The following is a 14,617-nucleotide window of genomic DNA, read 5'->3' as shown; positions in this document are numbered from 1 at the left end:
ATGAGTATTGCTCATCAGAATGAGTTGCCTGCCATAATAAAGCTGTAGAGATGGAGGCTCAAGGGGTAGGATTGGGAGGTTCCAGGAAGGGGTCATTCAGAACTCAGGTTAACATCTCTCCAAGTTGCCTATGAAATGACTAAATCAGCTTACGGCTACTGTATATGGGTGGCTTAACTGGTAAGATTTGGTCTGAGAAAACCAGTTGTGGATGAACATATGAGAATGTTGGAGCATTTTTCTTTGGTTCATTTCATTTTTTTTCCTAGTGACTGGACCTACTGATTTGTTGTTGCTGTTCAATCATTTTCAGTCATGTCCTATTCTTCATGACCCTATTTAGGGTTTTTTTTTTGGCTAAAATATTGGAGTTGTTTGGCCTTTCCTTCTCCAAATTATTTTATGGAAAAGGAACTGAGTCAGACAGGATTAAGTGACTTGCCCAGGGTCAGTCAGTATCTGAGGCTGGATTTGAATTCAGATCTTCCTAATTCCAGGTCCAGTGTTCTATCCACTGTGCTACCTACCTAGGTCATGGCTCTAATGAGTTTAGTGTTACACAGACACTCTCCATGATGTTCACTAGAGGGTTTCTATGCCTTGGAAGCATTAGAACCTTATGTATGTCTGATTGACAGGATGCTTGAAGCTGGAGTGTGAATAACAAAGGTAACTTTGATCAATTTTACCTGCAAAATTATTTTTCCTCTAAAAGACTAAATAATTAGGAAAGAAAAAGTAGAATTTCCAGTCTACAGTGACATTTACTGGGAAAGAAGGTGTTAATTAATCCTGGATATCATTGCTGCCGAGAACAGTGGATGTTCTCTTTTTTGAAATTAGAGATGGGAAAATTCAAGAAGAATTCCTTTCCTTGACAGACACATTTCAGCCACATTTGTTCCTTCACCAGGCTTTATTTGGGAAATTTTCAAAGAATGGCAACATCCACCATTTTTTCTTGGGAAACTCATCTAAATTAGCATTTTGCATTAGGAAGAAGTAGTAAATCCCTTGACATCCTACATCCCCCTCTCTCACTCACTTAATTTTATTCCACTTCTATGTAAGCCTCCTTTCTCCCTTGATGTTTACAGCTTTTCTATATTTTTAGATATTCCCTTCCACAGTAGTACCTCTCAGATCCCCCCTCCCCCCAGCACTAACTCCCACCCCTTCTTTAGTCTTTGCTTGGCCAAGCTGTCTATATTCAGTTCGTCTAATCTTTTCTCCTAAGAAAATCCCTTCAGGCCTTAATCATTTGTGTTGTTTTTCTCTTCTTCCAGTTATTCTCTGTCTCTATAGTAATGAGGTGTCCAAAACAAATACAGTATTTCAAGGCCATTTGGATGAGAAATGGAGGATGAGAAAAAGGGGGCTATCCTTTCCTTGGTCTGTGACATGATACTTTAGTATTAGCAAGCCCAAATTGTATTGACCTTTTTGGCTGCCATATCCTATTACAAACTTGGATCTAATTTGCTGTCCCCTAAGGTATCTTTTAGTATTCCTGTTTTCTAAGTTTCTTCTTCCTACTGACTGTTTCAATTTTTTGTTTCTTCAGCGGTATTAGTTTGAATGTTTGCCAAGCCTAACCATATCTTCTCATCTTACCTTTAGGACCCCTAGTAGTTTAATTTATACCCTCTTGATGACACCCTCACCATGAGGGAAGTAGTATGAGGAAAAGAGAAGTGATCCCTTTAGTCAACTAGAGTTTATCTCAAACTTACAATGCTAACTTTAGGAAGAAGTTTTTGGTGTAATAATTTTAAAAAAGGACTCATGAATTTTAGATGGATGACATTATATTCTTGGAAGGAAAAAAATACTTGAGGACTACTAGACAGGACAGAGTTTTGTTTTAACTGTGTATTTTTCAGAACTCAAACATAAGCCTCCATAATAGAGCAAGACTGAATTCTGATCCTTTACCTAAGAGCACAGATTAGGCCTTCTGGCAATCTGAGCTGCTGAAAATGTATGGAAGTGCTGACAGAAACAAAAAACTCACTTGGTGACATTTCATACACACAAGGGTCATGGAAACTATTTCTCCAAGTCTGACCATTTTCCATCATTTTGTACCTAAGCCTGAGACAATTGCAAGCTGAGAAAATAGTGAGCCAGGAAACAGGTCCTGTCAAGTTACCAATCAACTTCATAGCTAAATGATGAATTGCAAGAGATTGTGAAGGTTTTAAAATCAGCTGGTCCTCTATCCAGGAAGGTCAGTGGATACTTGGAAAGCTTAAAGGCAAACTATAAGAACTGGAAGGACTCTTTAAATGTACTGTCGTCTAGACACTCCCAATGTGCCAGGTGGGGCAATGAACCTGTCAGGAACTGCCAGAAGGCAAAAAAACCAAAAACCAAAAAACAAACAAACAACCTAGTAATTTACTCTGCTTTCTGATTTTTGGGTTGATCCCTTCCACCTGGTCATTTTCCACTGTATCTTTCTCCCTCCTTTGAATTTTGCAGTTCCCTCTTTCTTTGAAACAGCCATTCCTCTCTTTAATTCATTGATGGGAAGCAGCTGATAGATATAAGGTTTCTGACTCACTCTTTTAGCCAATAGCAGCATTAACTTTCCATATCCATTATTACCATCCTCATTTTACTGGTATTTTGAAAAAAAAATAAAAGTAATAACATACAGATATTTTAAAATTGAATTGATACACAGACATGCTTGACCTTAAAATGCATTTGGAGTATACTAGATTCATTGCTTACTTATAAGATTTCCATCAAAAGCTCTAAACTAATAACTTCTGGTCTTTATGTTTACTACCTCTTGGAGTAAAACAGCTTGGTGTGAATTCCCCATTTGCTCTTAACACCACAGAGTGTGGAAGCCTTTTAACAAGGCTATTTTGGAACAATTGCTGGGAAGCTTCCTCCCCAGTCAGATGGAGGATCCCATGAAAGCAGATACAATAAGGACAGTGGCTTTGGTGGAGATAGTCATCTAGTGAATAATCCACTGGTCCGAAAAATGTGTCCCTTGGTTTTTCCTAAACTAAACAGACACAAATTGTCTTCAGTTTTCTACTTTTCTTGAAAATTAGAGGGGGCTTTTGTTTCCTACTACATATCATACTGGCATATTGAGAGGATAAATGAGCTGGCTAGATTCTGCCAGTTCATAAGTTAGTGAGTCTCTAGGGGTACTCGTTAGTCAATTAGTGTTAAAATAGTTCCCTTGTGACTGGAAAGAATTAATGTTCATCCTTTGCAGTGTCCTAGACCTAAGGTCTGTAGGATCTTGATGCTCCTGAGAAACATTGATAATAGGAAAGTTACAGTATTCCTAAATAATTCTGCCACTTAACAATCCAACCTTGAAAGTGAGAAAGATGTCTCTGAAAGAGTTCCCAAGATGAATATCCACTTATGGATTAGGCACAGGGAGCAGATGATAATAGTTACCAGGGACAAGAGAATTAAATATGGTCCCTCCTTCTCATTCATTTATCCCTCCTCCTTTTCCATCAGATATATGCCATGGAGTCTTAGTGATTGAACGAGGGAGAAGCTGATTTTCCCATACCATCCCAGGATTTAGTGAAGGAACTAAGGAAAAGACTTAGAAGGGACATAATTGTTTTCAAGTATTTGAACTGACTGTTCCCCCCCTCCCACAATGCTTTTTCTCCTTGAACCCCTTTCTCCCTTTATTTCACAGTTCAAGCACCATTTTCATCTTTCCTTTTTTTTTTAACTCTTACCTTCTGTCTTAGAATCAATTGATTCCAAGGCAAAAGAATGGTAAAGGCTAGGAAACAGGCTGACTTGCTCAGGGTCCACATACTAGGAAGTATCTGAGCCTAGATTTGAACCCAGGAGTTCCATCTCCAGACCTGGCTTTCTATCCACCGAGCCACCTAACTGCCCCCAAGCACCATTTTCTTACTGAAACCTTACTTGATTCCACAATTGCTAGAACCTCCCTCCCTAATTACCTTATTTATAACTATTTTGAATTTATTCACCTGATGTTTATGCTATATGTACTTAGGTATGTACTTCTCCCATGCATTTGAATGGAAGTTCCTTGGGATTACACATTATTTCATTCTTTGTGCTTTTGTCCCTAGTGCCTAACATAGTTTCTGGTACATAATAGGTGTGAAATAAATACTTTGCTATTGATTGATTTGTGAAAGAGGGATAAGCCTTGATCTGCTTGACCCTGGATTATATATTTGGTAAAAGGTGGAGGGAGACAGATTTGGGTCCAGAATATGGAGAGACTTCCCGATGACTGGACTTGAGCAAAAACTTGAGTGCATAGTAGTGGTTTCCCTTAAATTAGAGGTTTTCAAGGGAAAGCTACATGAGTCCATTCATCAAAGCATAAATTCTTGTTCAGGAATGGATGGACCATATTGACCTCAGAGGTCTTTTCCATTGTTCTGATACACTTAAAAGGCCATTTCCCACAGACAATTTGAGACAACTTTGGCAAGCATCCATATACCTTAGAGTCATTGCACTAAGTCCTCTCCAGGTGATTTTTCTTTTTCTTTCCATATAGATGCATCCCTCTAAAGGGTGCAGTTTCCTAGCGTATAAATGTAGGCTGGATCTGATGATAATAGTTGCCCCCTACTTCTAGATCTGCTTAAATCTGATGATAATAGTTGCCTCCTACTCAGAAATCACAGCTCCAGACCCTGAGGTGCCCAATTCAAATCATATTTGGAGGCTCAGGATACCTAGGAAGCCCACTTAATTTACATCAGGAAATGATTTGCAGTTTCATTTTTTTCCCCTCCATAAGCAGAAGCCTCAAAATGAGGTCTGTGAGTTACGAGGATGCCAAATGCCCAGGGATAGCATAAGCTGTTTCAAAAAGAAAGGGTCCTTCAAGGACCAAACTCTAGATAAAACTAGATAAAACTCCACCATTGACCAATCCTCTAAAGGACAAACTAACACAATTTCTTCTCTTACCTCTTTTCCCATGGGGTAAAGAACTAAAGCCTAAAATGGTCTAAAATAAGCTATAGATCAGAGGAAACCTCTGTACTACTTCTTGGAAGAAGCTCTGGAAACAAAGGAGGGAATGTGCACAAAGCATCATCTTAACACATAAAATCTTCTCAAGGAAGTTCATATAACGAGCTGGAAATACTGGATTTGAAGTCAAAGAACCTAGGTAGAAGATCTGATGCTGCCCCTTAGTATCTGAGTCTTAGCTTTATCCAAAAAATGGGAATGATAGAATTTGCATTTCTTACCTTATAAAAAGAAGACATTTTGCAGAGTTTGAAGTGTGAATTAGAACTATGGTTTAGAGAAACAGTTCTTAAAGTATGATCCATGGTGGATCCATGGGGGAGTGGGTAGGAATTACAGAGAACTTATCAAGGGGTTCTTGACCTCAAAATTATTTTGGTAAAATACAAAGATGTCATCTGCCTACTAAAATACTCCTTCCTTTTTCAGTAACTACATACCTGGGTGAGGTTGGATTTTCTTCAAACACTTCAACCAAAACAACAAATTAGACTGAATACAGAAGCAGATATGAAAATCCAGCTGTCTACTGAGTTAGACTTTAAAAAGATTTGCAAAAATATAGAAAACAATGCCAATCATATATGTGTACACATGAAAATACTATTTTCATAAAGTTCATATTAATGTACACTGGGTTAAATTTATTTATAAATGGATTAATATTTTTAAAACTTTTAGCTTTAATTTCTAATACCATAAATGTTGATAATCATTCAAATAAGCAAAAGCTCTTTGGGGTTCTTAATAGTTTTATTTAGGGTATAAAGGAGTTCTCAGGCCAAAACAGTTTGAGAACTTCTGTTTTAGAGGGAACTCATGAGATTAAGTTTGAGATGGTAGAGCTGGAATGGAACATAAAGAATAGCTAGTTCATCTCCCTCATTTTACAGATGAGGAAACAGAGGCCAAGAGATGTTAAGGGATTTGTCTAAGGTTATACAGCTTGCAAAATGCAGACCAGAGATTCATACTTGGGTCCTTTGACTCCAAATTCTGACTTGTTTCTGCTAGTTATTATAAACTAGTTTACTCCCAAGGACCCTTCCAACTCTGACTCTAAAGGTTTTATAGTAAAGATCTCCCCTCTCCCCAGCAAAACATGTCTTTCTCTTCACCTTATACTTTCCCTTTCCTGTTCCAGAATTGGTAGTAGAAACAAATAAAATTTCTGAGATAAAGAATTCTTTACCAAACCTTACTTCAGAGGTGTCAGAGAAATGTGTGGTCTACTAGTTCTACTCTGCAGTTTATACAAAGGGCTTTAATCCTTGTTATTTCTTTTGATCTTCAAAACAACCCTATGAGGTAGAAAAAGTATTATCCCTATTTCACAGAAGAGGAGACTGACTCAGAGGGATACAGTGACTTACCCAAAGGTCACAGAGCTAATTAGTACATCCGAACAGGAGGTCTATTGACATGAAATCTAGTAGAGTCTTCCTATTGTGACCTTTAGTCATTCAATTTTCTCAGAGACCTAAAACTACATCATCAAGTTGGAGCTTAGTTTAAATCAAGGGCATAAATGAGTCAATAAATCAGCAATGGTAGAAGATCCCAGCACAATGTAGTAGGAAACCTGGGTTTTAGTTCTGGCTTTGCTAATAATTCCATGTGACTCTGCACAAGTCAACTCATCACTCTGGGTTCCAATTTCCTCATCCTTAGAATGACAGGGCTCTATCAGATGACTTTTAAGGTCTCTTTCTATTCTCAAGTTATTATCCTATTATCTCTAATATCCATTCTGACTCCTAAATGTTGTCATTTTGGTTTTTATTTAAAACCCTTACTTTCTGTCTTAGTAACAACTCTAAGACAGAAGGGCAAGGGCTAGGCAAACAGGGTTAAGTGACTTGCCCAGGATCATCCAGCTAGGAAATATCTAAGGCTAGATTTGAACTCCAGTGTGCCACCTAGCTGCCCCCTTAGGTATCTATTGATATATACTATGCGACCAGTGCTGTAGGGCACATTGAATAAGTACATATTAGGATTTGTTATTGCTCCTTTTACCAAGCAGAATAGATATTTTTTTGTGGGTCTACAACTTGAAGGATAAGTCTTAGAAAGTTGCCTGAGATTCATAGAGCTGAAATGATTTGCCTAGGGTCACACAAATAAGATGTGTCAGAAGTAATATTTGAACTCAGGTCTTGCTGACCCCATGATTCAAAACTACCATATCACAATACCTCTCTGTAAGAGAAGTTATGGTTATTGCCTTCAAGAAGCTTACAATCTAGGCAATACTAGGATACATGAAACTATTAATGGAAATTAGAGCTTAAAATGATAAAACTTGAGACAATAATCCAGATGATCAATTACATATTTTAAAACAAAAACCAAATCTCAAACCTTACCCCAACCCTTGATTTTAAAGGTTAATAATCCCATTGTTTACTATTAGTGTTTTATTTGAGTGCTTTTCAGAGAATCCTGGGACAGTCTGGCCTCATAGACATGTCAGTGTTATGAAAAGAATTTCTTATTTCTTTCACTTACTGGTTATATATAACTATGGGCAAGCCTCTCCACTTCTGACCTTGTGGACTAAGTTACTAGGTTGTGATAATCAAATAATTTATGGGAAGCACTTTTCTAAACTCTAAGGTTCTATGTAAATGTCAGTGGTTATTGTCATCTGCTCCTGAAAGTAGAACACTTGAAGAAAAAAAAATAATGCTTTAAAAAAAAGAGAGCATTAGATTTGTTTTTACTTCAACTTATATAAAAGGGTTATCCAAGGTTCATTGTCACCTTGTGTAGTAATAATGATTCTAGTTAATCTTGGAAGGTCTTTCATGGAGTACCCTAGGTATCTGTCATTAGTTCTGTGCTATTTAACATTTTTATCAATGCCTTGGATAATGTCATAGGGAACATCTTATCAAATTTGTAAGTGACATAAATCTGAGGGAGAAGATAGCTAACAAATTGGATAGCAGAGGATCCAAAAATCTTTGTGGGAAGCAATATTCTGTATCTGAAGCAAGAGGACCTGATTAACCCTCTAACTCTGCTATATACTACCTGTATTACCTTAGGCCAGTATCTTCTGTTCTCTAAGCCATGGTTTTCTCATCTGGTAAACAGGAGGACTGGATTTTTAAGGTTTCTGCCACCTCTAAATCTATGGTTCTACACTTCTGACAGAAAAGAAGTGGGTTGAATCTAAAAGGAAGAGTTTAACAGGCTAAAAGTGATCTTACACTTGGATTTAAGAAGTCAGCTTCACAAATACAAGGTCAGGGAGATATAACTAGATAGCAATTCATCTGATGAAAAAAAAAGATCTTGGGGTTTTAGTAGACAATAAGATTCCTATTGAGTCAACACTATGATGTTGCTTCCAAAAACACTGAATATGACTTGAAGCTAGATTAAGAGATGCATGGTATGTAGGACTAGAGAAGTGATAAACCATATCTGGCGTATCAGATTCAGTGCTCAATACCACATTAAAAAAAACACAACTTAATTAGCTGTAGAGCAAAGAGCAACAAGGATGGCAAAGTGAGTTGATTTAATATCATATAAGGATTTGAGTCAATCAACAAGTATTTATTAATTCATCCTTGAAAATTAGTTTCTCTTCTTGAAGAACTTTAATGTGGAAGATATATTCAAATAACACGATACATATAAGATATATATACAGTCTAATTGCATGATGACATGAATAAGACACTTGGATGGAGAAGGGGAGAACTAGAAGGTCTCTCTGAAAAGAATGAGATTGAGTTTAGTCTAAAGGAAGCCAAAGACATTAGGAGGTAAGGAAGGAAAGAATTCTAACCTTGGAGGATAGCTAGTGCAAAAGACATGGCATCAGAAGATGGATTGTCTACATAAAGAACAAATGGTTCAACTGTAGCTAGAGGGTGGTCTATGGAGGGAAGGTAGGCAGGGACCAGGTTATAAAGGATTTTGCATGTCAAAAAAGATTTTCTTTTTGATAACAGAGAGCTACTATTGAATGGGGGAGAGGAGGTGACTGAGAAATGAACTTAGAAAATCACCCTGGCAACTTAGGCAGGTTGGAGTGAGGAGAAGACTTGAGATGTAGAGACCATTTAGTTGATTTCAGGTTCACCATTCCATTTCCTCTCAACTACCACCACTCTCATATTAGCTTCAAATTACCTCTACCTGGACTATTACAATAACCTTCTAATTGGTCCCTATACCTCAAGTCTTCTCCTTATTGTTGGAGGAAAGGTTAACATGCTTCTGACAGACCACAGAGGGCAGAATCATGAATAATGGGTAGAAGCTGCAAAAAGGGCAACTTTAGAATGGATAATAGGGAAAACTTTGTAAAAACAAGAGGCATCCAAAAGTGGAATAGACAGTTTAGGGAGGTATTGGATTTGCCTTCAGCAGAGGATGTTAGACAAGGCCTGATAAACTATTTGTCAGTTACATTTAGCTAGCAACCTCATTCAGATTTAGGATGAATTAGATGGTTTTTGGGGTCCCTTTCAATTCTCAGATTTGGTGATAAACACTGCTGAGGAGATTGCAAACTACTTGAGAGCAGGAACTATTTTTGATCTTTTCATTTCTTTCCTAGCTTATTAGTGGGAGAGGCATAAAAGCCACTGGATTGGGTAGGAGATCTGCTCTATATTACCTATGTGAGCTTAGACAGGTCATTTAGCTTCTCTGAATCATCAGTTTCCCCATCTATAACAAATGGGTTAATAATTTCTTCCCTACCTCTTCTTAAAAAAAACCTCTTAATTTCTTTTTTAGAACTGATACTAAGTATAGATTTTAGGCTAGAAGAGTTCTAAGGGCTAGACAATTGGAGTTAAATGCCCCGTCACATCTAGCTAGGAAGTACCTGAGACTAAGTTTGAACCCAGAACCTCCTGTCTCTAGGCCTGACTCCATTGCCACCAAGCTGAATCTCTTCCTTACCTCTTGAATAGAATTCAGTATAATGTGAGACACATAATAGGCATCAATAAATGCTTACTGACCTGCATGAGGGTTATTTTGAGAAGCAAATGACAATGTATATAAAATGATTGGTAAATTTAAATGTTGGAATAAATGGAAGTTATTTTTATTGTCCACTGTATAGTCTTATGGTTAATAATAAATACATAAAATAGGGCTTTAAGTTTCAAAGTTGACAAATGACATTTCTAATCTGCTATCTCTTGGAAAACTGAACCAGGATTCAAAAGCAAATATAGCATGTTATATAGTAGAAAGAGTCTTAGGTTTGTCAACAAGAGACCTAATTTCAAATCTTAACTACCTTAGGCAAATCTCTTTACGTTCAGACTTCAGTTTCCTCCTTCCTAAAGAAAGAGTTGCATTAGACAGAGGATCTTTAACTTCTTTGACAACAGCTTTTTTTTTTTTTGGTCACTAGACAGACTAGAACTTCATATAGGAGTTGTGGTTCCTACCAATGTTTCTGAGCCAAAACTTATTCACTAAGAAACTTGGGTAGAGATAGGTAGAGCAAGAATATCGTATGCTTTTCCTTTTACAAAGTTTTCTGAGAGGCTTGGAGAAAATGAACATGTACTCCTGAGGCAGAAGCAGAAGGAGAAAAGAAAATTCGGAAGGCAGAGATATATGGAAATGAGAAAGCCAGAGAAAGGAACATGAGGAAAGGAAGGGAAGAAAGGATAGTTGATGAAAAGAAAGTGGAAGGGGAAATACTGTTAGGAAGTAAAATCTCTTTGATGACTTGGTCTCTTTAGTTCTGGGTGTCTTGGCCTGGGAGTGAGGACTTGGGTTGAAAATGCTTAAAGCTTTGGCCATTGCAAAAAACCTGGCATCAGTGTATTGAGACTTGTAGGATGAAGACCTGAGACGATGGCACCAGGGCCCCCCTCCTAGGTGGTTATCTTCTGCCCTGAATCTAGGCATGGACACTCCCATCTTTTTTCCTTGTCTTCCTCTTTCTCTCTGGTCCTCTGACCTCTTCCAGGGTCACCTGACATGCCCTTTTCAGTCCCAAGAAATTCTTTCCGTCCTCCTCTCACAGTCCCTTTTTGCAGGATATTTCCCATGGGATGCACTCCCCCCGCCCCCATCCAGAGCCAATTCAGTCTCCTTCCCCACACGAGTTCCTCTTTGTAGCTTTTAATTTCACCTCGAGCATAAGAGGTGGGGTGCAAATGGGGTGAGGATGGGAAGTCACTGCTGGTTTATGGTCCCGGGACCAGACCGATCTTAGGTAGGAGCGGGTCCCACGAGTCTCTGGCCTTGGAGCCTCCCTGACTCCAGCTTCTGCCCCGCCCACCTCCGCCTCTCAAAGTGAGGGAACCAGAGCCACCCAGATTCGCGGATGGGGTGGGGGAGATACCACTCGCTGCAGGGCTGGGGGCATGTATAGCCAGATAAATGAGCCTGCACACTAGTAACAATCCGAAGCATCACAGCAATAAATAGTAAGGAACGCTAAAGCTATTCCTAGAAGCTCAGAAGCGAGGACAGCAAGAATAAAGTATTCCTAGAAATTGACTCATTCCCGCCGTCCCTCTTCTCTCCCCTCACGCCTTCAGTACTCGGAGCAGGAGGAGAAGGGACAAAGGGAGACCGAAGTCCCTTAAGGTTGACGGGCGATGGGTGGAGAGGGGCTCCCAGACCCGTGAGCCCCTGCTGAGCGGAGCGCCCGCTTCTCAGCCTGGAGCAGTGAGTGGGAGGGCGGCGCGGCGCGGGTGTGGAAGAGCAGAAGCGCAGCTGCCCCTCCCGGGACGGCCCCACGCCGGGGTCCCTGCCACTCGGTCCCCGTCCCGCCCCTCTCCTCTTACCCAGGCTAGGCACCGGCCCGGAGGCTGCCCTTCCTCCCTACTGAGGTGCAGGCGCGCTCCCTTCCCACTTTGTTAAGGCGAGAAACCCGTGGAGCCCAAGACAAAGAAACTCTCCTGCCTTCCTCTCCAGTACCCCCTCCGCCCTCAGACACTCCCCTCCTCCCGCAGCCCGCCCGTCTGGCCGTCTCACCCTCCCTGCTCTTTCACCAGCCCCCTTCCTTAGGACCTCAATTGATAAAGGGGTAGGGATGGTTGGGAAATCCGCTAAAAAAGACACTCTCGTGCCTTCAATCTCCCCCTCGCTCCGTCGCCCGCTAGCACCCTAGCCCGAAGCCTAGTCAATGACGCCCCAATTCAGTGGCGTTCCCTTACTCGCTCCAACTCCCACTGCCCCCCAAACCGTCCCAACCCTTTTGCCCCGCGGCCCAGCCCTGACGCTCCCCTCAGTTACAACTCCTGGGCCACCCACCTTCTTTCTCCTAGCCATAGCCCCGACCTGGCCCCCACTGGCCCGCCCCCCAGTCACTCTCCCCAGCTTCGGGGAGGAGCAGCCAGAGCAAGGGGGAAGGACGAGGCGCATACAAAGCCAGGGGAAGGAGCAAAGGGGGAGTGGAGTGGGAAGCGGGAGTGTGGAGGAGGTTTGAGGGTTGGGGTCCCGGGGGTGGGGGAGGGGGAGGGCAGGGTCTATTTACCCGATTTCTTCTTCGACCTCCGAAATATCCGCGAAGATGAGAAAGACGACAAGCAGGGTGAGCAGAGCCAACATCCAGCTCTTGAACTGCAGCTGCATGGCTCGGCGCCTGCCTCCGACCGGGTCCGGCCAGCGGGCGACGGAGCCGGCGAGGGGCAGAGCAAGAAAAAGCGCCTTTCCCACCTGCCTGCCGACCCCCAGCCCCGAGGACCCTCGCTTCAGCACAAGCGGCTGCCGCCGTGGCGGCAGCAGCAGCAGGCGGGGAGTTGCACAGGCTCTGCGATTGTCCCCCCAGTGCAACCCAACCCAGCCCCGCCGTCCCTCCCAGCCCCGGGCTCCTCTCAGAGCTCAGTTTGACAGCTTTGCTCCAGTCGGTGCCCGTTCTCTTCTATCTCCCCCTCCTCTCTCCCCTCCCTTCACTCCCCTCCCCTCGGTGGTATCGCCTCTTAGGAATTTGCTAGGCACATCCCTGTCGCTCCTCTCCCGGGGACGCCACGCTCTTCTCACACTCTCCCTGACCCAGAGAGGGAGGGGGGCCTCGGGCATGCCCCGACCCCGAGAAGCACAGTCGCTTTCCCCCCCCTCTTTGTCCAGCTCCCTCGCTCTCGCGCTCTCAAAGTTTTCCTGACACAAAGACCCACACCTGGGGACGGCCGCCAGTCTGGGAGAAGGCGGATCCACGCTGACAAAGGTTCAAGCCTAATTTGCCTAATTTGGTGGGAAGGTGGGTGAGAAAATACTTGCAATGGTGTGCTTGCAGCCGAGATACTGACATCTACCGGTGGGGCAGGTGTCTGTCAGCCGCTTCAAGGGTCAGACTCCTCAAATGAGGGATTTTAGAGTGGATAGCTCCTACTCAATGAATGAGGAAACTGAGGACTTGAGAGCTTCACCCAAGGTCACAGAAACAAGTCATTGGGAAAGCTATGACGAGACCTCAGGTCTCTAGACTAATTGACCAGTATTCGCTTACTACCATAATTCACTGAAGGTTTTATTTTTTATTTTTATTTTTGCCACCCAGCACTAATGATGTTGAGTACAGAGCACTTCTAGTATCACATCCCCACTCACATATTGCAAAATCAATACTCACCCCCGCCCCAGTCTCGTTTTGATGGAAAGGCATGGTAGAAGAACGGGGTGCCCACAAGGGTAAATGCCCCCCATGCTGTATATTTTACGCTTCCCCAGTCTTATACAGATTAGCTCAAATTAAATTTTGCACCAACCATTTGCCTAGGGCTGGAAGGGCTCCATTAAGTTTTAGTGGAATTAGAAAATTGCTTAAAATTTTTCTGAGCTAATTGCACAATTCATCAGAACTAGAAAAAGTACCTTTATAGCAATTATAAACCAATTTATGTGAAGATTTTTGAAGTTTGATCATGAGGAGAAAGTAACTATATGGATAGTAATTTTAAAAAATAATCTTATTTTGAAAATAATAACCAGATCATAGGACCACAGATTTAAAGTTTGATGGGGTCAGCTAGTCCTAGATAGGAAAATTCAAGGGTAGTTGAACTGCTCTGATTTCTGGGTTACCTACATAGTGTTCTTGTGATCCTTATGTTATTGGAATATCCACCAGAAAGAGAGCAAGTTTCTAATGAAGACACTTTAAGTAGATAAAATGGAACCTTTGTTTCCCCACAAAATCATATTCCCAAACACTTACTATACTCTATCTGTACTTTTCTAGGTGCTAATCACTTTTATAGATTAATGAAACAGAGAATTTCCAGGGCTAATGTAGCAGTTATGAGAAAAGATGTTGGTTAGATGTGGGAAGGTCAGAGTATATAAACCCAATTAAGAAGAAATCGCTTTCTTCTGTCATAAGGAATTCATATAATCATGAGTCCTGTCTTGGTGAAACTATGTCAGTGATGCTGCATGGATGTTAGTGACTGAGCTTGGGGAGTAGCTATGTATTATTATTGGGGGGGGGAATTTTTAGTGTAATGGTTTCTTTTTTTACAATTTCTGCAGGAGGCACTACCTTTGAAATCCTATTAATAAGGAACTTCAGGAGGAAACTTTCCCCTTCTTTTTTTGGATTAGAGTAGAATTTGCTTATGACAACTCATTGATGAAAATTTATTCC

At 41.3% G+C, this 14,617-nt stretch overlaps 1 protein-coding gene across 1 annotated transcript in view; it reads right to left on the bottom strand.

Moving 5' to 3' along the window:
- The window catches only part of ST8SIA2 (ST8 alpha-N-acetyl-neuraminide alpha-2,8-sialyltransferase 2), a 102,926-nt gene extending 89,741 nt beyond the window's left edge, over positions 1-13,185 (bottom strand). Inside the window, exon 1 of the mRNA XM_001364936.4 lies at positions 12,509-13,185. Within this exon, the coding sequence (XP_001364973.1) occupies positions 12,509-12,606 (98 nt within the window). The 5' untranslated portion in view covers positions 12,607-13,185. The remainder of the gene's footprint in view (positions 1-12,508) is intronic.
- Positions 13,186-14,617: the final 1,432 nt, after the last annotated feature.

Source organism: Monodelphis domestica, chromosome 1 (genome assembly GCF_027887165.1).
Source record: "Monodelphis domestica isolate mMonDom1 chromosome 1, mMonDom1.pri, whole genome shotgun sequence".
Taxonomy (NCBI): domain Eukaryota; kingdom Metazoa; phylum Chordata; class Mammalia; order Didelphimorphia; family Didelphidae; genus Monodelphis; species Monodelphis domestica.
The sequence above is the reverse complement of the archived record's forward strand: the minus strand, read 5'-3'. Positions and strand labels throughout refer to the sequence as shown.